At 42.3% G+C, this 25,263-nt stretch overlaps 1 protein-coding gene and 1 pseudogene across 2 annotated transcripts in view; one reads left to right on the plus strand and one right to left on the minus strand.

Moving 5' to 3' along the window:
• Positions 1-2,985: 2,985 nt before the first annotated feature.
• On the minus strand, positions 2,986-3,900 carry LOC120936075 (annotated as a pseudogene).
• A 1,308-nt stretch (positions 3,901-5,208) lies between these two features.
• Positions 5,209-25,263, plus strand: part of LOC120936071 (fucolectin-like) — a 91,454-nt gene continuing 71,399 nt past the window's right edge. Inside the window, exons 1-4 of one of the 2 annotated variants that reach the window (XM_040348171.1) lie at positions 5,228-5,377; positions 9,291-9,390; positions 20,405-20,702; positions 24,744-25,013. In XM_040348171.1, coding sequence (XP_040204105.1) covers positions 9,318-9,390; positions 20,405-20,702; positions 24,744-24,894 — 522 coding nt within the window. In that variant the 5' untranslated portion in view covers positions 5,228-5,377; positions 9,291-9,317 and the 3' untranslated portion in view covers positions 24,895-25,013. Of the gene's footprint in view, positions 5,378-9,290; positions 9,391-20,404; positions 20,703-24,743; positions 25,014-25,263 lie in introns of those variants that run through there. The other variant, XM_040348173.1, reaches the window with a different exon arrangement.

Consider the following 25,263-nt stretch of genomic DNA (forward strand, 5'->3'; position numbering starts at 1 on the left):
CACCTGAGCGTTTTGTCGCCTGAAGCGCGACGCTCAAAGACGCTAGAGGGGAAAAATAACATTATTCTCTATGGAGATGGTTCACATCTCCAACGCAAAACGCAGAACGCCGAAAGAACGCCGAACGCCTGAATTTCAAACAAGTCCCGGACCCTTTTTTGACGCACGAATCGGGCAGCTTGGGCGTTTTACATTGATGCCAATGACCTGTACAAAACCACGGGGGAAAAACGCTGCGTTTTGTTGCGGCAAATCACGGGGGAAAACGCCGCAATTTGTCGTGGCAAATCGCGGTAAAAAACGCCGCAAATCTCCTACGCCTAGGTGTGAATGCAGCCTAAGTGTATCTATTATTATTTTATTATTATTATTATTATACACAATTTATATAGTGCCAACAGTTTTCACAGCGCATTACAATTTATAGGGGGAACAGCACAATTACAGTACAGTTCAATAAAAAAGGTATAGGAGGGCCCTGCTCGTAGAGCTTACATTCTAAAGGGAGGGGGTGGTGGTACAAAGGGTAGTAGCTGCAGATAATGATTTGATGGGGGTGGTAAGTGTAATGGTCAGTCTAGGAATCATGTAGGTCAGTGTAGAGGTTAGTGTAGTGGTCAGTGTAGGAATCAGGTAGGTTAGTGTAGAGGTCAGTGTAGGAATCGGCAAGGTCAGTGTAGTGGTTGGTGTAGGAATCGGGTATGTCAGTGTAAGGGTCAGTGTAGTGGTCAGTATAGGAATCATGTAGGTCAGTGTAGTGGCCAGTATAGGAATCAGGTTGGTTAATGTAGTGGTCAGTGTAGGAATCTGGCTGGTCATTACTATTGTAGGAAGGGAAGGGACTCAGGGAGTGCAAAAAATCTGTAGGTTAGGGGGCGCAAATTTCTTGCCTTGCCCCGGGTGCGGCATATGGTCTAAGCACTGACAGGCTGACCCCCACCCCTTCAACCTCTGAAGCAATGCTGGCAGCACTCAAACATTTATTTTCCAAAGACAACCTCTGGAGAACGTGCACTCAACTTCTTTGGTCGACCATGGCGAGGCCTGTTCTGAGTGGAATCTGTCCTGTTAAACCACTGTATGGTCTTGGCCACTGTGCTGCAGCTCAGTTTCAGGGTCTTGACTAGGGATGAGCCAAACACCCCCCCGTTTGGTTCGCACCAGAACCTTCGAACGGACCGACTGTTCGCGTGAACATTTAGAACCCCATTGACGTCTATGGGGCTCGAACGTTCGAATTCAAAAGTGCTCATTTTAAAGCCTAATATGCAAGTTATTGTCATAAAACATCTTTGAGAACCCGGGTCTTGCCCCAGGGAACATGTATCAATGGAAAAAAAGATTTAAAAATGGTTGTTTTTTCTGGAACGGTGATTTTAATGATGCTTAAAGTAAAAAAAATAAAAAAATAAAAATTCCTTTAAATATTGTACCTGCTGGGTGTCTATAGTATGCATGTGAAGTGGCACGTGTTTAGAACTGTCCCTGCACAAAATGAGATTACTATAAGAAAAAAGTAATTTAAAACTGCTTGCGGCTTTAATGTAATGTCTGGTCCCTGCAATATGGATGAAAATCATTGAGAAAAATAGCACAGTCACAGACAGTACACACACCACGTAGCTTTAGGTGCACACTGCAGAGGACACAGGCAGTACACACACCACGTACCTTTAGGTGCACACTGCAGAGGACACAGGCAGTACACACCACGTAGCTTTAGGTGCACACTGCAGAGGACACAGGCAGTACACACCACGTAGCTTTAGGTGCACACTGCAGAGGACACAGGCAGTACACACCACGTAGCTTTAGGTGCACACTGCAGAGGACACAGGCAGTACATACACCACGTAGCTTTAGGTGCACACTGCAGAGGACTCGGGCAGTACAGACACCACATAGCTTTAGGTGCACACTGCAGAGGACACAGGCAGTACACACCATGTAGCTTTAGGTGCACACTGCAGAGGACACAGGCAGTACACCATGTGAGAATACTGCAGCTAGCACAATCACCTTCCTGCCAGTAAATTAGGAAGTGCAGATCTAGCTAAACTATACAGTGTATAAATATATATACAACACCTGGGATGCATATATATCCTCTACACACTGTAAATTTAACTGACTAGCCTGCCTGCTCTATCTACCTACTAAAAATAACACTCTCTCTCTCTCTCTCTGTCTTCTCTCTTTTAACCACCGCAACACACTACACAAGGCCGACCTGCAGGCGGTTTTTTATAGTGTGGGGTGTGTACTAAACCCCCATGAGCCATAATTGGCCAAGGCCACCCTGGCTTTTGCCAATTATGGCTCTCCATTTTTTGCAAGCTGCGATTGGCCAAGCATGCGGGTCATAGTTCATGCTTGGCCAATCATCAGCCAGCAATGCACTGCGATGCCACAGTGAATTATGGGCCGTGAAACGCAACTTGAATTTGGCGCGAACGGCCCAAAACGTTCATAATTCGACGAAACAATCGAACATACGATGTTCGAGTCGAACATGAGTTTGACTCGAATACGAAGCTCATCCCTAGTCTTGACAATCTTCTTATAGCCTAGGCCATAAAGATGTAGAGCAACAATTATTTTTTCCAGATCCTCAGAGAGTTCTTTCCCTTGAGGTGCCATGTTGAACTTCCAGTGACCAGTATGAGAAAGTGAGAGCGATAACACCAAATTTAACAGACCTGCTCCCCATTCATATCTGAGACCTTGTAACATGGATAAGTCACATGACACCGGAGGGGGGAAATGTCTAATTGGGCCCAATTTGCACATTTTTATTTAGGGGTGTATTCACTTTTGTTGCCAGCGGTTTAGACAATAATGGCTGTGTGTTAAGTTATTTTGAGGGGGCAGCAAATTTACACTGTTATACAAGCTGTACACTCACTGAAATGTAGCAAAGTGTAATTTATTCAGTGTTGTCACATGAAAAGATATAATAACATATTTACAAAAATGTGAGGGGTGTACTCACTTTTGTGAGATACTGTATATAAATTATTGAACAGTATACAGGCTCATTGTACATACATATGAGTTAATGTTTTCCTCTCTTGTTGGTAGGTACTTGGCCACTGCCTAGATGTGGCAAGCCTGGATTGATTGGTACTCAACACCTGATTTGAGAATATTTGATACTTGATATTAAGTGATAATTCTCTGTATTAGATAGGCTGCGGTCTCTGACTCCGAATTTAATCCTGGTGTGGTATGAACGGAAATCGGCAGTAGTTGGTTGCATCAAACAATCCAAGTTATAATTTTTCCATTTCCTTTCCTAGGAAGGTAATCCAAAAATCCCACAATACCCACTGGGTTCATTGACTCTCCTGTGAAAAACTGAAAGTTTTTGAAGTTTCCAAGAATTCCTTGACATTTCTGCTGCTCCAGTCATGAAATGCTGCACTCTCTCAGGATTATTTTTTTCTAGATAACTTTTATTGCTTTCGTATAATCTTTAATATATTGTTTGATTGCATCCCTTGAGAAGCCAGTTTCCTGAAGTTTGTGGTTCATCATGATATCAACTCCTGATACTGTACCGTCACCTTCTCGATCCTGGCACTCAGTATATGCTTTTCCACCAATAAGATTGTAATTGATGTCACCTTCTTTTCCTTCAACTTCAATATACAACCCATTGCAGACTTCTTTTGTTGGGTAAATGTCATCATTGTTGTTGAGACACTTGTAGGTGATCATGGTGACAGTGAATTGGGAGTCAGTAACCTGGAGCAGCATACAGGATCTTCAGCTTTGGCTAAGGGTGAGGGAGTAAAAAGGAATTATTTTTATTTTTGGTTGTACGTTGTTTATATAGTTGCTGGGTAATTTTCTTTAACCTAAATGATTGTATTCTAAAATGTTATGCCGCGTACACACGATCAGTCCATCCGATGAGAACAGATCGATGGACCGTTTTCATCGGTTAACCGATGAAGCTGACTGATGGTCCATCACGCCTACACACTATCGGTTAAAAAAACGATCGTGTCAGAACGCGGTGACGTAAAACACACGACGTGCTGAAAAAATTGAAGTTTAATGCTTCCAAGCATGCGTTGACTTGATTCTGAGCATGCGTGGATTTTTAACCGATGGTTGTGCCTACTAACGATCGTTTTTTTCCGGTTAGGAATCCAGTGGTTAAATTTAAAGCAAGTTGGTCCATCAGACCGCTGTCCTCTGTTTAACCTATCGTGTGTACGAAGCCTTAGGCCGCGTACACACGACCGGTCCAAACCGACCATGTGTACCGCCCATCAGACTTTTGACCTTCTGACCAAAGTTTTAGAACTTGCTTTACAATCGAACCGATGGATGGCTGACCATCGGTCAAAACCGATAGTTAATACACAAAAGCATCGGTTCAAAACCCGCGCATGCTCAGAATCAAGTCGACGCATGCTTGGAAGCATTGCACTTCTTTTTTTTCAGCACGTCGTGTGTTTTACGTCACCGCGTTCTGACCCGATCGGTTTTTGAACTGATGGTGTGTACGCACATCAGACCATCAGTCTGCTTCAGCGGTGAACCGATGAAAACGGTCCGTCGGACCATTCTCATCAGATGGACCGGTCGTGTGTACGTGGCCTTACTGTACCTCAACCATTTGATTGAATGTATTTGCTATCTATTGCAACCTTTCCATTGTAATTGTTTTATTCCTTTTCATGGAATTTATTTTTAATAAAGTGATATTGAAACAAAAATTACAGATCAAAGCCAGATGAATGTGACTAACTACTGATAGATAATCCATGGCCCAGATAAATGAGAACCTTCAGAGACAATTTAACTTGCGGTGTGAATGGAAAGGACCCAGCTAAGGATTCTGCACCCTTCATGCACTCAGTCTGCCCTCTCCTGCTATGATCATCAAACTGTGATAATAATAATAATAATAATAATAATAATAATAATAATAATAAAAAAAAAAATAAAAAAAAAATATATATATAAATATATATATATATATATATATATATATATATATATATATATATATATATATATATATATATATATATATATATATATATATATATATATATATATATATAATATACAGAAGAGATACGGTGTCCCTTTACAATATTAATAATGTGAATTGTAATGTATTTTTTTATTATGTTCTATGTACAGTATTAATGCATATCAGTTATGTTATCAAGTATTGGGTTTCCTGTGTTGGAAGAACTCTATTAGCAATAATTGCCCCATACAGAAAAAACGGTTGAGTGGTCTTATCAAAACCTACAAATGTATGAGATTGTTCCTATTATTCTACTATAAATAGTAGACGTCTATTAGCAATCACAATAGAAGATTTTTAGCGCAGAAAGCTATCCTGTCTAAGGTATGTTCTCATCATTATACTACTGGTACATTGCTTAACTTTTAAACATGTTATTATGTATTCTTCTTCTTAATAATAATAATAATAATAATAATAATAATAATAATTATAATTATAATAATATTATTAATTTTTTCCTGTACATCTGATGAATCACATAGTTTATAAATCCAGCCATTATGAGTCTTGAAATGATTCTCGAATCAAATCGTTTTCAGCAGATAGGACAACTTTACACGCATTGAAAGTTTTAGCGTATCAATCTACAATTACAATTCACAGATTTACCACAATTTGGTTTTCAAATTATTATTTTTTTTTTTCCTTAAAGTAATTTATTGAGATTACAAGGCAAAACATAACAGAGAAGTTTTTTGAACATGAAAAGACAAAGGGAATGACGCTCTACAAAACACAGGCTAGTTGGAAGACAGAACTTACAGGGAGTAACGGAATACAGTGGAACCTCGGATTACAAGCATAATCCGGTCCAGGAGAATGCTCGTAATCCAAAGTACTCGCATATCAAAGCGGGTTTCCACCTTTCAAGTTAATGGAAACGAAAATGATTCGTTCCGCATTGACTTCAATGGCAAGCAATACCACATGCGGCCAGAGGCGGGGGGCACCGGAGAGTCTCGGAAACAGCCAGAAAGGCCCGAGGACAGATCAGCTGACCTGGGCAAACCTCGGAAGGGCTCGAGAACGTAGTATTTCTGAGTCTTTCCTCCAGCGCCCCCCACCTCAGGCCAAACGCAGTACTGCACAGCGCTTTGGCTTGAATCCTGCTCATTTTGCGAGACAACACTCGCAAACCTAGTTAGGATTTTTCAAAATATAGTGCTTGTATTGCGAAATGCTCGTTAACCGCATTACTCGCAATCCTTGGTATACTGTATAGCCGTTTGTGTTTATATGGGATTTTTGAAGCAACAGTTCACCAAGAGTAATGGCCTAGGGTAGATTGCACAGACGGGCTAGTTTTCATATAGAAGCCACTGGTAGATCTGCAAGAGAAGCAGTGTTTTTTGGACTAACCAAAATAGTAGAGGGCATCTAGGTGGTGTGTCTAATAGACAGGATTGGGATAACAAAATACACATATGAAGGTGTGGTTGTTACTAGTTATGAGCTGTGATATACTGGTGGGTGAAGTTGCAGTTCCTTACTATTTGCTTATAGAAAGGGCCATGGCAAGGTTAAGTTGTTTGGCAATGCAAAAACGGGTTGCCTTAGGGGAGACAAAGGAAAAGGGCTGTGCTCTATGAGGTGTGGAGAGCTTCCAAACTATAGGAGGGGAAGGAAAGAAAGGCAAGAGGTGAGAGGAGAAGAGAAGAAAAATTGTCCATAAGGTCAACCTATGGAGCCAGCGCGAGGTGTAGTAAGAAGAACAACCTGATGTCAGCTTTCACGGCAAGAGGACAGTGTTGTTGAATGTCGGCGACAAGCAGTGTGATACCCAAGGGTGCCATATTTTGTCGAATTTGAAGACCTGACCTCTTCCTATATCTGCCATCTTGGCATGTACCGTGGCACGGTTCATCCTGTTCTTTGCCTCAGCTACTATTTCCAAGCTTTCGCTATAGTTTATTTCGCAGCTGTAGGGAGTTAGACAAGAAGCTTGAATTGGGAACGTGATAAACAGTCAAGTCTCAAGGTAAGGAGTGTAGTGGTTGGGTCTGGCTGCACCGACATTTCAAAGATTCTGGAAGCAAGAGCGAAAATATTGTTCTAGAAGGTTTGGGCTATTGGGCAGATGAGTGCCCTGTTCCGAACAGCCATGAAAACAAAGAGCCGCGCGGGACCGGCATAATCCCGGCATGATCCCATTCATTATGCCAGGACACTCAGTGCGCCTGCGCTGTTGTCTATGGCACACATGCGCCGTAGACTTCGGTGCAGAGTTTTCTGCAAATATCTCCTTAACCGTGTAGGTTAAGGAGACATTTCTTGCACCTGCAGGTAAGCCTTAATATAGGCTTACCAGTAGGTGCAAGTTGTCAAAGTGGGTTTCCAACCACTTTAAGGACAGAAGACACCAGACCTGACTGAAAGGTAAGGCAGTCAATTTCAGATAGGAGTTCTTTATTTCTGGTACACCAGAGCATAAAGGTAGTGTTTCTAGGCTCCAAAATGCAGCAAGAATGATTTTTCTTATCACATTTGAAAATTAAAGTGCTAGTAAACCGCCAAAAACAAAAAAAAAACTTCTCCCTGCAAATGAATGTTATAATGTGCTAGTATGCATCACATACTAGCACATTATGGAAGACTTACCTGAAAACTAAGCCCTCCAGTGGTGCGCTGTCACTGCTGACATAGCTTCCATCTTCCCCCAGTCTTCCTTCTAGGTTCATGGGCCTCGGCCGATTGACTGGCCGAGCCGCCATGACGTCACGCCTGTGCATGCAAGCTTTATGGACAGAAAGGCATCCATTAAGAGTGCACTTTTCAAATTTAAGGTGGAACTTTGAAGGTGCCAGCAATGTGGAGACACAAATTACTTAAAAGGTACTTTGATTCAACATGTATCATTAGTTAAAATACACTGTAGAAAAAATGGGTAGTAGTCACCACCAACATGACTTTTGTAAAACAACTATATACTGTAAATACATCACATTTGTGTAGCAAGTTGAAGATCTTTTATAAATAGTAATTATTGTTCGATACATGCGAATCAGTAGTTTCTTCAACGTGTTTCGTAATGATGTACTATACATTACTAAGCAGTGCTATCCTAGTCAGGGGTCAAGTCCTGGGGAAAAAAGTGTGGGAACTCCCACCCAAGATCCACTCCCCCACCAAAAAAAAAAAATTATACGCTTATATGCATAATTACTAAACCGCATGTTTTTTTTTTTTTCCGATCCACTGTACCTTAGTAATCCTTGGTATCCTTAGTAATTTTACTGGCCACTTCCTGTATATGGATTTATCGGGTAGTGTGCGGGTATTCCATCACTTCCTCGATGCCGCAATGTCTCCTGGGAGCTTTTGTCATTGTTCCCAGGAGACATTTCGGAGGTTTGCCGCGAGATATTGCGGGATTTCGAAAGAACTTAGTTCCGAGTGACTCGCGCTGGGCATCGCGCGCTTAGTGAAGGATTGGCTCGGGCGGCTCGGCTGCTCGAGGCTGCTCTAGTCCTGCAAAGGGAACTGCGTTCCTGCTGTGAAAAAAGTGCAGGGACTCCGTTCCCACGCGTTCCCGCAGGACTTGAGCCCTGATCCTAGTACTGTGCTACATTACAATGAATTGCAGTATGGTGGGTATGATGTGTGTGAACATGTGGGATGGGGTGGGTAGTAGGGTGGTGCCCATTTCCATGGAGATTAAGCTAAAACTTGTATTTTGGTTTCAAACAAAAACTGGTAGGTTAAAAATCCACAAAAAATGTTTTCTATTACTTAAAGCTTGATCGGCTCTACTTCCCCTGGTGGAGCACATGAGTGCAGTTCCTTCTGCACTCCTGTGACCCATTTTCAATGCATGGCGGGCCGAAGCCCGCTGTCAGCTGACGTCACAGAGCCGGTCCAGGCTAGGGAAAGATGATCCTCCCACATGTCTGGACCGGCACTCCAGGACTCAGTGAGTCCTCACCGCCTCCTCCACAGCCCAATGCTCCAGTGAGCACTACGGGAACTCCCTGTCCAGCAGCTGCATGTAACAAAGGGGTTGGAATGCTGGGTGATGTCACCATATAAATATGCCCATTGGCCATATGGCTAAAAAATATTTCTGGTTTTTCAAAAATCAAAGAGCAAGTCCACCTCCATCATTTTTAGGTTTTATATTGATTCATTTTTAATGGTTATGTATACACAAATCTATGAATTCAAACAACAGACACAATCACAATCAGTTTTATGCTACACCTAACATTTTGTTTATTTCCCCAATATTTTCCTTTAGGTGGATTCCTGTAAAACCTACTGAATCATGAGAATGATATTTCTACACACTCTCACCTTCTTGGGGATCCTCTGTGGAGTTTCTGCCAAGAGTCTGCCCTGTACGTTTATAACTGGCATTAATGTTGTAATAATTTATTAATCCTGCATAAACCACATATACTGTAAATGATCATATGGAAAGATGACAGATAGGTCATCCTCAGATCTATCTATCTATCTATCTATCTATCTATCTATCTATCTATCTATCTATCTATCTATCTATCTATCTATCTATCTATCGCTATCCAAGCATCTATAAATGTTAATAACATTTTAGATATGAGATTATTATAAATTAATAACTAGAAAATATGATAAAAATTGATTTTAAAGGTATGTTTTTGTAATTAATTTGCACTTTTAGGGCTGATGGTGCCCATCCAGACGACTCTGTCAATATGTACTTTACATACATATGGATGAGATAGAATATAGGCAGATAAACAGAAAGAAAGGCAAATTCTTAGATAAATATGATTCTATCTATCTATCTATCTATCTATCTATCTATCTATCTATCTATCTATCTATCTATCTATCTATCTATCCTGCCTGAAAGAATCAAATATTGTCACGAATTTAGGCACATTACATACATATTTATACAGTGAGTATAGGATTTTATTCTTAAAGTGGAGGTCCGCCCAAAAAAAAAAAAAAACAGCAGTTACACATACTGTAGCTGCTGGCTTTTAATTATAGGACACTTACCTGTCCTGGAGTCCAGTGATGTTGGCACCGCAGCTGATGATTCCATCAGCTGTCGGGTGCTGCCACCGCCATTGTGGGTAAGGATATCCGGCAGTGCAGCCTTTTGGCTTCACGCCGGGAACCCTACTTCGTATGCACAAGGCCCTCTCCACTCTCCTACAGGCCCAGCGACAGGGGAAGGAGGAGGGAGGAGGAGGGAGCCCTAGCCGTTGGCATCAATACCCGCAGCTGAGACTCTCACAAGTAGGATAGGTAGGAGTTTTCCTACTTACGTGATTGGTGAGCAGATGGGGTGACAGGGAGGAGCATGGAAGAAAATACTGGAAGGGGTAGTACCATAGCAGTCGACATTGGGAAGACAGCAGTGGAAGGTCCTGCCCTCCTTCCCTGGGATAGTTGATTTTTGGGTGTAGGCGTGTAGATGACTGTTGGAACCCCTTGGATGGGGTTACAAAAAAATCTGTCAGCGGTATACAAGTGGGGAACCATCATTGGTATGGTGTCCTCTGGTTGGGTGTGGTACTCTAAGAGGCACCAGGTATTGGAAGACCTGTAAGGTCAGTGGGGCAAGTGTTAATGTCCCTGAGTCGGTGTTCTCGCGGCTGGGGACATCTAGCTTTGGTTTAGGTTACTGTTAAAAGTGTTAATTATTAATTTTGTTGTTTAAAAGAAAAAGCCAGATGGCCATTTAACCCCAACCAGTGTCATGTATTTACTGGGATTGGGGAGGTTGAAGGTATAGGGGAGGTAAGTATAAGTAGCAAGGGTACCTCTGAGCTACCCAAGTCAAGCTACTGCCTATGGTGATGGTGTTATAATTTCACTGAAGAATTTATAGACTTTAAAGAATTCACTGACTCAATATAATTGTTTATTCATTCATTAAAGGGGTTCTAAAGGTAATTTTTTTTCCCTAAATAGCTTCCTTTACCTTAGTGCAGTCCTCCTTCACTTACCTCATCCTATCGATTTGGCTTTTAAATGTCCTTATTTCTTCTGAGAAATCCTCACTTCCTGTTCTTCTGTCTGTAACTACACACAGTAATGCAAGGCTTTCTCCTTGGTGTGGAGTGTCGTGCTCGCCACCTCCCTTGAGGGGGCAAACAGGAGAGTCAGGACACTCTCTACGTTGCAGATAGAGAAAGGAGCGGTGTGTTAGTGGGCAACCTGACTCTCCTGCTCCCTCCCTCCCCCCTCAAGAAGCTTTCTCCACACCAGGGAGAAAGCATCGCATTACTGTGTGGAGTTACAGACAGAAGAACAGGAAGTGAGGATTTCTCAGAAGAAATAAGGACATTTAAAAGCAAAATGGAAGGATGAGGTAAGCGAAGGAGGACTGCACTAAGGTAAAGGAAGCTAGTTAGGGAAATAACTGTACAACCCCTTTAAGCACTGTGCACTTTATTATGTACATCAAGTTGAATTTATAATGGTTTATCTGATGTTTGTGTAAGTTCACTGATTATCTCAAGCACTTTAGCGCCCCTATCACATTTTAAAAAAAAAATCACATAAGATAGCTTTGTATAGGGGAGCAGCTTACCATTGTTTAATTAATTAATTATCAATTATTTTTATCTATAGCGTGAGGCTTATACACTAATTGCTGTACTGCACTGGTGACAGTATGTAAAAATAAATTGTGTTTTTTTTTATTTTATTTCTTCATCCCAAAAATTATGACAAAATTGACAACTTCAAAAACCCACATGCCTCCTACTAAATACCTTGGACTGTATACTTTCCAAGAATGGGTAATTTGAGGGGGGGGATATTTCTACTGTCTTGGCATTTTAGGGCCTCAAGAAATTGGTTATATAACATAGTTTGTGGACTTATAGCTTTTACACAGACTAAATAATATACACTGATTTGGGTTATTTCACCAAAGGGATGCAGCAGAATACATTTTGGTCTAAATTTATGAAGACCAATTATTTATTTGCAACATTTTATAATAGAAACAAGAACTGATTTAGAAAAATCTAAAAAAAATTAAAAAACAGCGGTGATTAAATACCATCAAAGGAAAGCTATATTTGTGTGAACAAAATTATAAAAATTTAGTTTGTAATTTTAGTTTAGTGTTGTATGACCCTTCAATTCAAAGTGTGACAGCGCTGAAAGCTAAACATTGGCCTGGGCAGGAAGGAAGTAAAAGTGCCTGGTAATGTATAAACTGAAAAAAAGGAGGGGTTAAAACTGCGCCATAGCACCCAGACTTGTGAATTATAAAGTCAATAGGAAAAATCAGGGTTTGGAAAAAAGAAGGAAAGTCCATAAAATTCTCCAGGGATTCCACGATACCGATGTATGGAATAGTGGATCCCACCCAGATAGTCCACAATATATCGTATGAGACCTGGTTGCCAAGCTGCTTACCAGATCATAGACTTTAAATAGCGGTCGACTGTAACCCAGCCGCGGCCTTTGTGGAAAGCAGGGGGGGGGGGAAGGAAGGAGCCCACTTCCTAGACGTGTCAATCTCTCCCCTGAGACACAGAGTAATAGGCGACGGTCCACCGTGATACACAGCACTCAAAGTGTGAAATCCCACCACCGGTAATAGAAGCAGCTTACCAGAACTTCAATCTTAAACCACAATCGGCTGTGACCCAGCCGCGGCCTTTGGGGAGATCACACTCCCTAGATAGAAGCACCACTTGCACACTCGGTAATGTAGAATGATGTCACCGCACAAAAAAGGAAAACAGCAGACATAGCATAATTCCGTGGGATAGGGTGTTTAATAAAACAATAAAACAATAAAAGGTTTACTCACATTTAGAGAGAAACACAAAGAGCATTTGAATTTGCCGGCCGGCATGTATCAGAGCAATGCCCGTATACCAAACGTGATGACGTCACCGCACGTCCTCCCAGACGCGTTTCGTCACTAGACGTTATCAATGGGATAGGGCGTTGCGGTGCGTCATCCTATTAATAGGCTCAGAACCCGCCCTGAGGTGTGAGCAACATACAGCGGACGCCATCTTGGTTGTGGGCAAGCTCGCCCATACCAAGTTAACCTCTACCTGAACCCACTTAAATAAACGAACAAATATGTGAGTATTATTATACTTAATAAAAAAGCATAATTATATTAATGATAATAATAAGTAAGCATTGGCTGCGATCGGGCCTCTCGCTCCAAGCTCCTGTTTAAGATTAAAATTGCAAGGCCACGCTATGCGCCGTGCCAATCCCCGCAAATAGGATTATGGTGCCATCTAGTGGTGGCTTCTCATTAGAGCACTTACATTTCAAATATACGAAAAAACGTGAAAGGAATTTCCTAAGGAAATCCTCGAAACAATTCAAAAAGGAAGCTCACCGGGGACCGATAGCCGCCAATCTCCGGAGCCACCGTGGAAGAGTTATTTAAAGGTGTGTTTGATATGCGATTTATATGCCAGTGAACATGTTATTAGAATACTATTACAGTATTATTATAGTGTCAATAGGTGCCAAAAATTTCTCTTAAGTGAATAAAAAATTATCTTATAGAGAGGATTAGACTCAAAGACTAATGAAACATCTATAGTCCTCCTCATCAAGGTGCGTGACGTTATAAAAATACGTGACGTTATAAAAATATGCATAACATTATATTAATATTATGCCCTACAGAAGTGAATACAAAAAACATGTGTCAAAAATGAACATGTATGAATAAATGACTTAAAAAAGGAAAAAGAAAAAAAGGTGTTTTTAGGAAAAACAACATCCAAAAAGGGGGTAAGTAAACTCCAAATATTAAAAAAGGGAGAGGTTGACAAAGGGAGGGAATTCTGGTTGATGGGGGGTGTGACACCACCTGCCCAAAACAACTGAAAAGTTTCAACTAGATCAATATCCATAATTGATAAACTTTATGGAGTACCCTATACTAGAAGATAGTACTTATAGCTCTGTACTAGTCCCGTGAGAATATAGACAGGCGTCCGCTGGGGGTCTCACACACCCCACCGCGGGTTTTACAACTCAAACAGTGTGCATTCGACTACATACATAGATCAAGAAACAGACAGCAATTATACATTAAACAATACCTGGAAAATTTAAAAGAAATTCAAACTAAGCGTTGTTAATGAAAGCATTAACGTCTGTCTCTATATTCAGACCGTAGGGGGCGTATGTCTTGAGCCGGTATATCCAGCTCATTTCCATCTTTGAGATGGACCTAACCAAATGGCTCCCCCTCCAATGGGGTTTGTATTTGTCTATTCCTAAGAATAGTGTATTCGCTGGGTTTTTGTCATGTTTGAGCAGGTAATGCTTTGAAACCGAATGGTTTCTAAATCCGCTTAGGATGTTAGTTATATGCTCATTAAGCCGGATTTGGAGACTCCGCTTAGTACGGCCCACATATTGCAGGCCACAAGGGCACTGCAATAAGTAGACGACCCCTGTGGAAGCACACGTTATACATGGTTTAATGGTGTGCTCCTGACCTGTAGCCGTAGAGTTAAAGGTGGTGGTGCGTCTCTGTAAGCAGGAATTGAGACTACAAACTCTACACTTCCTGCATTTATAATAACCTGTAAGTTGTTCAAAAAATCCCATACCTCCAGTGGGAGGATTGAGGACATTAGGGGCTAGTTGGAACCTTAACGACTGCGCCCCTCTAAAAATAACTCTAGGTTTAGCTGGAAGAACTTCCTTTAGAACATTGTCATTGAGCGCCAGATGCCAATGTTTGCTAATAAGTTGTTTAATATTTTTGTGTTGGACTGAAAAGTTTGTAATAAAAGGCACGTCTTTAGGAAAGACGTCATTCTGTACAATGACCCTATCAGTCAAGAGGTTAGCTCTATCCGTGTTCAAGACCCCTTCTCTGGCCTCCAATAATGAATCCAGAGGATAACCTTTCTCCAAGAATCTACTCGTCAGGACCTCAGCTTGGTTTGTAAAGTCACCAATGTGACTACAATTTCGCCTAAGTCTGAGGTACTGACTCTTTGGCACTCCTGCTATCCAAGGTTTATAATGGCAGCTGTCAGTGGGTATAAATGCATTCCTATCTGTCTCTTTAAAATAGGTAGATGTTATAAACGCATCACCCTCTATTCTAATGGATAGGTCTAAATAGTGTATTTCGGACTGGCTAGCCTCGAACTTGAGCCGTATGCCCCTATCATTCTGGTTAAGCGAAGCCATGAAAGACAACAAGTCTTCATGTTCGCCAGCCCATAGGAGGAGGATGTCATCAATATACCTAGCCCATAGGGCAATCTGGGGTATATTATTACCTAAGATGACATCCTCCTCCCATTTGGCCATGAATAAATTAGCCAGGCTGGGGGCATATTTGGCCCCCATGGCTACACCAGTATCTTGCCTGTAAAACTTCCCCTCGAACCAAAAATAATTCGAGGCCGCGGCGAACTTTAACAGGGACATAATAAAATGGACCTGTTTCTCCTGTAAGCCCGAATCACGTTCCAGATAGTAATGTACCGCCTCAAACCCCAATTGATGTGGAATGATGGTATACAGGGATGTCACATCAATCGTGACCATCCACAAATCCCTAGTTGGAACCAGATTGGAGAGCCGATTGATAATGTGTTTCGAATCCCTTATGTAGGAAGGGATCTGTTTTACTAAAGGTTGTAAATAAAAATCTATGTATCTGCCCACCCGGGACGTGATAGAATCTATCCCGCTCACAATGGGACGTCCCGGGGGGCAGATGGGGTCCTTATGTAACTTGGGCAAATAATAAATGGTCGGGGTCCGTGGGGCTTTGGGTATCAAATGTAGTCTCTCCTTGGGAGTCAGAATGCCCTCATAGAGACCTCTATCTACCAACAATTTAAGGTTCTTAATGTACAAGGTTCGGGGATCACTTGGTAATTCAGTATAAGTGTTAGTGTCATCCACTATATTATGAAGTTCCCGTAGATAGTCAACCTTGTCTAAGACTACAATACCGCCACCTTTATCAGCTGGCCTTATAATAAGATTTTTATTCCTACATAAAGTATCCAGGCCATCCTGCAGGGATTTATTTAGTCTAGCCTTTTTAACCTCCATAGTATCAAGATCCCTGATAAGCACGTCCCTAAAAACTTTCAGGGATGGTGCCAGAGACCCTGGGGGGTTAAAAAGGGATGCGTTGGCTAGTCCCGAGTGAACATATTGACTAGTCATTGTGTTGTTACTTTGTGAGATACCCAACATATACCTTTTTATGTTCAGTTTTCTCACAAATTTGTGTATGTCCATAAAGGTATGGAATTTGTCGAGGTTGGTAGGGGGGACAAACTTGAGACCTTTATCGAGAATCAACTTTTCAGAATCGTTCAAGACTACCGAACTCAAGTTAAAAATCCCCCTCCCTGCTACGTTCTTGCTCGCTTTAGCTGCTCTACTCCTCCTACCCCCTCTAGTTCCTCTTCTCTTTCTCCTTGTCTCTTTAAACCTTGGGTGGGTTTGTGAAAACCCCAGCTATTAGACCCATTGGTACCAGGTTGTACCGAAGAGACTGGAGGTCTGGTGTAAGTTTGATACGTAGGGGGGAGAGTTGTTCTTTGTGGTAAATACTGAGTCTCTTCACTGTAGGGGAAAAATTCCGGTCCCTCCCTGTCACTCAGTGGAAAAAAGGCATTGGATATTGGGATATTGAAATCCCAACCTGATCCCCCCTCTGCCCCTAAATATGAGGGGGATTGCTGATCTGGGTCGCCCGCTGGATTTGGTCGCCACCAATTGGGATATTCCCCATGGGGGCCACTACCATTTTGTGGTCCCTGAACCCAACCCCTACCCCGAGAGGGGTGACCCCTAGATTTTGCTGGTGGTCCCTGATATTGTGAACCATGATACATATTAGGTCCGTAGTCAGCTCTAGGCCAACTGGGTTGTCGTGCCTGGCCCCTTTGGGGGTAACCTCCTCTAGGAGGTCCTTGGCTCCTTCTTGGGGAATGGTAAGATTGAACTGCAGCTTTTTTCACCCTATCAGCGGCCTTCTTAGGGGCCACCACAGGAGCCCGTTGTGAACCAAGTTGGTCAAATCTTCCCTCTACTGGGACTGTGAGGTCCATCTCATTGGAGTTATTTTTATTCTGTTCCTCCAACAGTTTTTTTTGCCAACTGAAGACACTCCCTTCCTGGTAGTCGGTGAGATCTCTATTATATTTTTTCTTTTTCTTAACCCGTTGTTCCCTGTCCTCTTTTTCCATGATTTTTTGGAGACTTATTGAACGATCTCTATATTCATCACAGTCTTTGATAGGGTTAAGTTTTTCTCTGATGAGTTTAATTTCATCATCAAGCCTAGATAGTTTAGAGGTCTTTCTCTCTATTAGGAACCTAAGGAGTGTTACTCCGGCTTGGTTAAAATGTTTATACCAACCTTCCAGGTCAGCCTCATTTTTCTGGGGGGCCAACTCCCACCTTAAACTTCTAGGTACCATTACATTTTTTACATAGGTTTCTAAGTACACCACGTCCCATTTAGTGTGATTTTCTGAAACCATGAGATTTTTCAAACGAACAAAAATCCCTCCCAAGTCTGTTTCATCTTCTTTGAAAGATTCAAAAACCCCTTCTACATTCAACATCCTTTTGGCCCTAAAGTCAAAGATGTCCATGTTAGGGGCTGGACCTGGGGTGTCCATGATGAAAAGAAAAGGGGGGGGGGGGGGAAAGACAGCAGCAACAATAAGCTAAGGAGCAAACAGTATAGTAAGAAAAATTGCGCTTATCCAAAGAAGGGTCAATGCATATACATTAATATGACACAAACCAAAAAATATATAAACCAAGGGGAAAATATATATGCCTGGTAATGGCCTCTAAAATAATTGAGTAGTTATAGAAGTACACACAATGATCTTGTCTCATGGATTCTTCCCTGGCTCCTTACCAAAAAGGAAGAATCCTAACCGGATAAATAGCCACATAATAACCAAAATAGAGTTTGTTAACCACTTCCAGACCGCCTGCCATCATTATACATCGGCATTTTGAAGAGGAATACTATTGTTATGGCTGCAGCTAGCTACCATAACCCCGGTATCCTCTTTAGCGGGCCGTGCGCTTTCAGATAAAAGTGGTCTTTGCAGCGGATCCACCGCAAGATCACTTTTATCGGTGGCGGGAGAGGGCCCCCCTCCCTCCGCTGCTTACTGGAGACGGCGGAGGCGATTGGGTTCTCTCCCTGGTATGGCCCCCACCCGTCTTCATACCATTGCAGGGTGGAAGTGATGTCAAAACATCACTTCTGCCCATAACTCTTAAAGACACTTTTTTTAATTACATTTAATAAAAAATAAAAAAATATAGCATTTTTGTGTAAATATGAGATCTGAGGTCCTGTCATGCTTTTTTTTTATTATTACAAGGAATGTTTACATTCCTTGTAATAGGAATAAAAGTAACACAATTTTTTTTTTTTTTTTAAAGAATAGTGTAAAAAATAAAAATTAAAGGTAAATAAATTAAGAAAAAAAAAGATTTTTAAACCCGAGCTTGCGTTCAGAAGCCAACGCATACGTGAGCAGAGTGGTTCAAACCACACATGTGAGGTATTGCCGTGATCGGTAGAGCAAGAGCAATACTTATAGCCCTAGACCTCCTCTTTAGCTCAAAATATGCAACCTGTAGAATTTTTTAAACGTCGCCTATGGAGATTTTTAAAGGTAAACATTTGTCGCCATTCCATGAGTGGGAGCAATTTTGAAGCGGGACATGTTGGGTATCAGTTTACTAGGTGTAATATTATCTTTCACAATATAAAAAAAATTGGGCTAACTTTACTGTTCTCTTATTTTTTTATTCAAAAAAGTGAAATTTTTCTTAAAAAAAGTGCACTTGTTAATACGGTGTGACAGAAAGTATTGCAACGACCGCTATTTTCTTCTCTAGGGTGTTAGAAAATATATATATATAATGTTTGGGTGTTCTAAGTAATTTTCTAGCAAAAAAAAATGTTTTAAACTTAAAAACACCAAATCTCAGAAAGAGGCTTGGCCCTTATGTGGTTAATCTATGGATGTGGACCCAAATTGGGTCCCGTGTGTTCGGGATGAATCACTACTAGGGATGAGCCGAACACCCCCTGGTTCGGTTCGCACCAGAACCTGCGAATGGATCGAATGTTGACGCAAACTTTAGAACCCCATTAAAGTCTATGGGACTCGAACGTTCAAAATCAAAAGTGCTAATTTTAAAGGCTAATATGCAAGTTATTGTCCTAAAAAGGGTCTGGGGGCCTGGGTCTTGCCCCAGCGGACATATATCAATGCAGAAAAAAAGTTTTAAAATCAGCCGTTTTTTCAGGAGCAGTGATTTTAATGATGCTTAAAGTGAAAAAAAAAAGTAAATATCGTACCTGTTGGGTGTCTATAGTATGCCTGTGAAGTGGCACGTGTTTCCCGTGTTTAGAACTGTCCCTGCACAAAATGACATTTTTAGAGGAATAAAGTCATTTAAAACTACTTGCGGCTTTAATGTATTGTCTGGTCCTAAATCAAAATACTGGAGTTCCCCGCCTATATTTGTATGAGAACACCAGCAATTGTATTCATGTAGCTTTAGGTGCACACTGTGCAAAGGACACAGTAAACCAAGTGAAAATACTGCAGCTAGCACAATCACCTGCCTGCCTGTCAGTATATTATGAAGAAAATACAGGAACGGATCTAGCTAAACTGAATACAGTGTATAAATATATATACAACACCTGGGATGCATATATATCCTCTACATACTGTAACTGAAGCTAACTGACTCGACTGCCTGCTCTATCTAACTCAAATTAAATGACACTGTCTCTATCTCTCTCTGTCTGTCTTTAACCACCACCGCAACACCCTACATAAGGCTGCCACGCAGGTGGCCTTATATAGTGTGGGGCGTGTACTAAACCCCCTGAGACAGAATTGGCCAAAGCCACCCTGGCTTTGGTCAATTATGGCTCTCCGTTTTTTCTGTGCTGTGATTGGCCAAAGCATGCAGCTCATAGTGCATGCTTGGCCAATCATCAGCCTGCAATGCACTGCGATGCCGCAGTGAATTATGGGCCGTGACGCACCACTCGACTTTGGCGCGAACAGCCCATAATGAGTTTGACTCGAACTCGAAGCTCATCCCTAGTCACTACTTGTCCAAGCATTAAAACAGATTATCATTTGCAAAAAATAGCACACTGACTATGAATGGCAGTGCAGGTACTGTAAGTATGAGGAGCTAGAAAATGTCTACTACTAAAAAAAATACACCAAAATCTCTATAGTGATAAAAGATATTAAGAATCCCCCAAGTGCATCTGCGCAATATATTATGTATCTCCTCTCTCTTACTTTTTATACATTAAGTAACATGGTGCTTTACCCTCACATTGTCTAACAGATCGGAATGTTGCCCTTCGAGGTCGAGCAACTCAGTCCACAATTCTAAACGATTACCGTTGGGGCTTCCAGTCAGATGCAATAAATGCCGTTGATGGGAACCAGGATCCGAACGCTCACCATGGTTCCTGCTCACATACAGACAAACAACTGTCTCCTTGGTGGAGGGTGGACCTCCTGAAACCGTACAAAATTGCCTACATCAAAGTCACTAACAGATACCATTTTAGTTATAGACTAAATGGTGCAGAAATTCTCATTGGAGACTCTCTAAGTGACAACGGAAACCATAATCCCAGGTAAGGATGATGTTTGAATATTATTCCCCTTTAACCACTTCAGCGCTCATTCCTATATACTGTACACCTTATGGACCAGAGCAGTCTTTGCATTTCTGCTATGGGGCTTTGATAACTTTCTCATTATTTAAAGTGGAACTTTACCCATAACAGTTAATTAAAAAATAATGTTCTTTAGCAAGGAGCATATATTCCACGTGAATAATTATGCTATCAAAATGAGTGTGTGCTTCCAGCATTGATACTGTTTCTTCTTGCTGGAGGCTGCCATTTTGCTGAAGCTGAGCAGTTAATCTTTAGGTTGTCAGCAGATCGGCCTTTGAAAATCCAGTACAGTACCTAAAAATAGAGAGCAACTGAGCATGTGTGGAGCAGGAAGAGACAGTGTATTACTGCATTTTAAACCGTATAGGCACTTATTTTTAATGTTTTACATAGTTATACCTGCAAAAGGGGCCATTCTAAAGTCATCTAGCAGGAATTAATTTTATGACTAAAGTTACAATTTAAAGTTGAAAGCCACAAATTTGTCAACTTTGTAAAAAGGACAGGCACACCATTAGTTAAAGGAATTGTCAAGGTTTTTCACCTTACTGCATTCTATACATAAAGGTAAAAAACCTTCTGTAATGCAGCACCCCCCCAGAACCCCCTTTTTACTTACCTGAGCCTGATCATTCCAGAGTCGAGGACGAGCCCAGCAGCTCCAGCTGCTGTCTCGGGTCCTCATTGTGTCCTCATTGGGTCTTCATTGCTGCTGTCAATCAAATCCAGTGATACGGGAGCAGTGGGCTGGGGCTCAGTCCTGCTGTCTGTGTCTATGAAGCACAGGTGCCCCCAGGGAGAGAGGGTCTCCATGGGAGGGCACGTGCCGAAAAAAGGAGGAGCCAGGAGTGCCACTGGGGGACCCCAGGAAAGGGCCGCTCTGTGCAAAACCCTTGCACAGAGCAGGAAAGTATAGGTATGTTTGTTATTTTAGGGAAAAAGAAAAGAACCTTTTTTTTTCTTGGGTCGTCGGACGCCGTGATCGAAGATAAATGGATATCGCGGGACAGTTTTAAAAAAAAATAAAGACCTTGTCCCAAATTGTCTACTGCTATGAAAATTAAAATGTACCCCATACCCATCACATGGGTGAAGCCGGGATCTGGGGGTCCCCTTGTAAAAGGGGCTTCCAGATTCCCATAAGCCCCCCACCTGTAGACCCCCACAACCACCGGGCAAGGGTTGTGGGAATGAGGCCCTTGTCCCCATAAACACGGGGACAAGGTGCTTTGGGGGGGGGGGCACAAAGCATCCTCCCCATGTTGACAGCATGTGGCCTGGTATGGTTTAGAGGGGGCGCTCTCTTGTCCCCCCTTTTCCTGCGGCCTGACAGGTTGCGTACTCAGATAAGGGTCTGGTATGAATTTTGGGGGGACCCCTACGCCATTTTTTTTACATTTTGGCACAGGGTTCCTCTTAATATCCATACCAGACCTGAAGGGCCTGGTAATAGAATGGGGGGACCCATGGCATTTTTTTCAATGATTTTTATATTGCCGGGTCCCAACAATACATAACAACCGTGAGCAGTTTTAAATGAATTTTTTTCCTTTAGAAATGTAATTTTGCTGTGGTTCTGTTCTAAACATGGGAAATATGTATTACTTTACAGGCAGACTAAGGAGACCCCCCAGGCACGATATTTACAGGAATTTTATTGTTTCACTTTAAGCATTATTAAAATCACTGCTCCTGAAAAAACAGCAGTTTTTAAAATGTTTTTTTGCATTGATACTGTACATGTCCCAATTTTTTTTATGGCACTAACTTGAATAAAAGCCTTTAAAATTAGCACTTACATTTTTTATGTTAGTGTCCCATAGACTTTAACGGTGTTCGCGTCTTAGTACAAGTGTTTTGTCTGTTCGCAAGTTCTGGTGCGAACTGAACTGAAGGGGTGTTCGGCTCATCCTTAGTGTCACCCGGTGCAGTAAAACTTGGTGTCACCCCCCCAATATATTACTGCATATAATGGCAATAGTAGTGTTGTTATCATCTTGAATATCAAGGACTGGGATGGCATTAAAGTTTATGTGCGTGTAAAGGCAGTCGTCCCAATACTTTTGGCAATATAGTGTATTTATATATGAAATTTGTTTCCAGTGAGCTTCTGGCCCAACCAATGATGTTATTCTTCTTCTTTAGCAGCAGCAGGGGTGGTTCATAATGCTGTTATACTCTGAGGCCCCATACACACGAGAGGATTTATCCGCAGATACGGTCCAGCGGACCGTATCCGCGGATAAATCCTCTCGAGGATTTCAGAAGATTTCTATGCGATGGCGTGTACACACCATCGCATTGAAATCCCCGCTGAAATCCTCTGCCGATGACGTGTCGCGCCGTCGCCGCTATTATGACGCGGCGACGGGCGCGACGCTGTCATATAAGGAATTCCACGCATGCGTCAAATCATTACGACGCGTGCGGGGAACCCCTTTGGACAGATGGATCCGGTAAGTCTGTACAGACGAGCGGATCCATCCGTTGGAATGGATTCCAGCAGATGGATTTGTTGAGCATGTCAGCAAATATCCATCTGCTGGAAATCCATCCCAGGGGAGATTTATCTGCGGATAAATATCCGACGGAGTGTACACACCATAGGATCTATCCGCAGAAACCCATTTGATGGGATTTATCTGCGGATAGATTCTATGGTGTGTATGGGGCCTGAGTCTAGGCTGAATGAGGATGCTGCCTCAGGGGGTGTGTTCATGGCAGTCTGGGCTCAGTGGAGGCGGGGTTTATGATGATGACTGTGACAATAACTGAAAAATTAAGGACATCTAGTGGTCAAAAAGAAGTACTGTGGGGTAAAGCACCAGATTTGGAGATCTTTGTAGATTGGAGCTCTTTAAAGCTTTGCAGGAAAACCTGCTTTTCTATTTTATCTTTAATTGAGCTATTTAAAATAAATAAATAGAGGTATAACCATAGGTGTGCGCAGCCTATTGCATTAGGGTGTGCACCCCAAAGCTCCAACACATATGCATTTGACATATTTACCGGCCTCTTCCCCGCTCTCCATCCGGAAACAATGGGAGGAAGGGGGGAGAAAGGGAGCACATGTGGGACCCGGGCAACAGAAGGAAAAGGAACAGGGAAAGAAGAGGTGGCATATATTAGTACTGGTCCCCTATATTGTCCTCCTGTGGCAGCTGAATGTTGACAAAAGGGAGAGCCTACTTTCAGCTGCTGCAGGAGGAAAATACAGATCGGTTCCACTAAATTCCACCCCCACTGCTTCTCCTGTCCAGATTCTGGGGATTGGCAATGAAGTATTGCGGTTTACCTATCACCTGCCCAGCCTTGACAGGTTGCCAAACGCAGGATTAGGGTGTGCCCAGGCACACCTGGCACACCACTTGCGCACAGGGCTGGACTGGGACAAAAATTTGGCCCTGGACTTCATCCAGACTGGCCCACTTTGACAGGTGTCTCCCATGGCGGCCGGACAACTCCCGCCCCCCCCCCCCGGCCACCCAAGCACCCTCTCCCCCTTCACTAGCCACTAGGCGTTCTACTTTATTAGAGTAGAGCGGTTGGTACTGGTACTCTTATAGGCAGTACCAGTGGGGAAGCTAGACATTATTTCACCCGAAGCAAAGAATCAGTTTGTTGCTCCCCCTTACGGGACAAGATTAGGCAGAAGTGAGAAACTCCCAGGCCATAGCTGTTGAGTCAGCTGTCTGTCCCCTCCCCCATGCTCCTCTGTCGTCCCCCCTGCTCCTCTGGTCCTCCCCTGCTTCTCTGTTCCCCCCAGGTGAGCGCTGCTGGGAGGGAGAGGAGGTGAGTGCTGTGGGAAGGGAGAGACAGAGGAGCAGAGGGAGCTGCAGTCCGCTGTCACTGAAGCCGGCCCACTGAGCCATCGGCCCACCGGGAAACTCCCTGTAGTCCCAATGGCCAGTCCATCCCTGCTTGCGCACGCCTATGGGTATAACTATTGCTATCACTGTGACTTTTATCATCGATATTAAGAATTTTACTTTACAGGTGTGCAGTGATTACGTCTATCCCAGATGGAGCAACACAGACCTTCTACTGTCATGGCATGACTGGCAGATACGTCAATATAATTATACGCGGAAAGTACGAATTTCTTCAATTATGCGAAGTTCAAATCTGGACCGCCACCAGTGACTGAAAGGACCACCACTTAAAAAGAGCAACAGTTTAATACAATAATTAAAGATAACATGTATTGCCTTATGTATCAATAATCTGAATAATCAAATACTTCTTAATAAACAATATTCAGCATTATGTGTGTGTTGTCAAATGTGTTATGAGAATTCTCTGTGTTCCAGTATACAGAGGAAACGTGGTATGTGTGTTGGATTTAACTGCAGGGGGTGTATTAAAAAAGGATTAAATGCATCAAAAATGTATAGGGATCTGATCTGAATAAATAATATTTAAAGTAATGGTGGGCTATTACTAACAGGGGGGCAAGGGAACTAATATTCCAGATCCTGACCTCATTGCTCTCATTACCAATGATCAGAGAGAGCAA

Source organism: Rana temporaria, chromosome 4 (assembly GCF_905171775.1).
Source record: "Rana temporaria chromosome 4, aRanTem1.1, whole genome shotgun sequence".
Classification (NCBI taxonomy): Eukaryota; Metazoa; Chordata; class Amphibia; order Anura; family Ranidae; genus Rana; species Rana temporaria.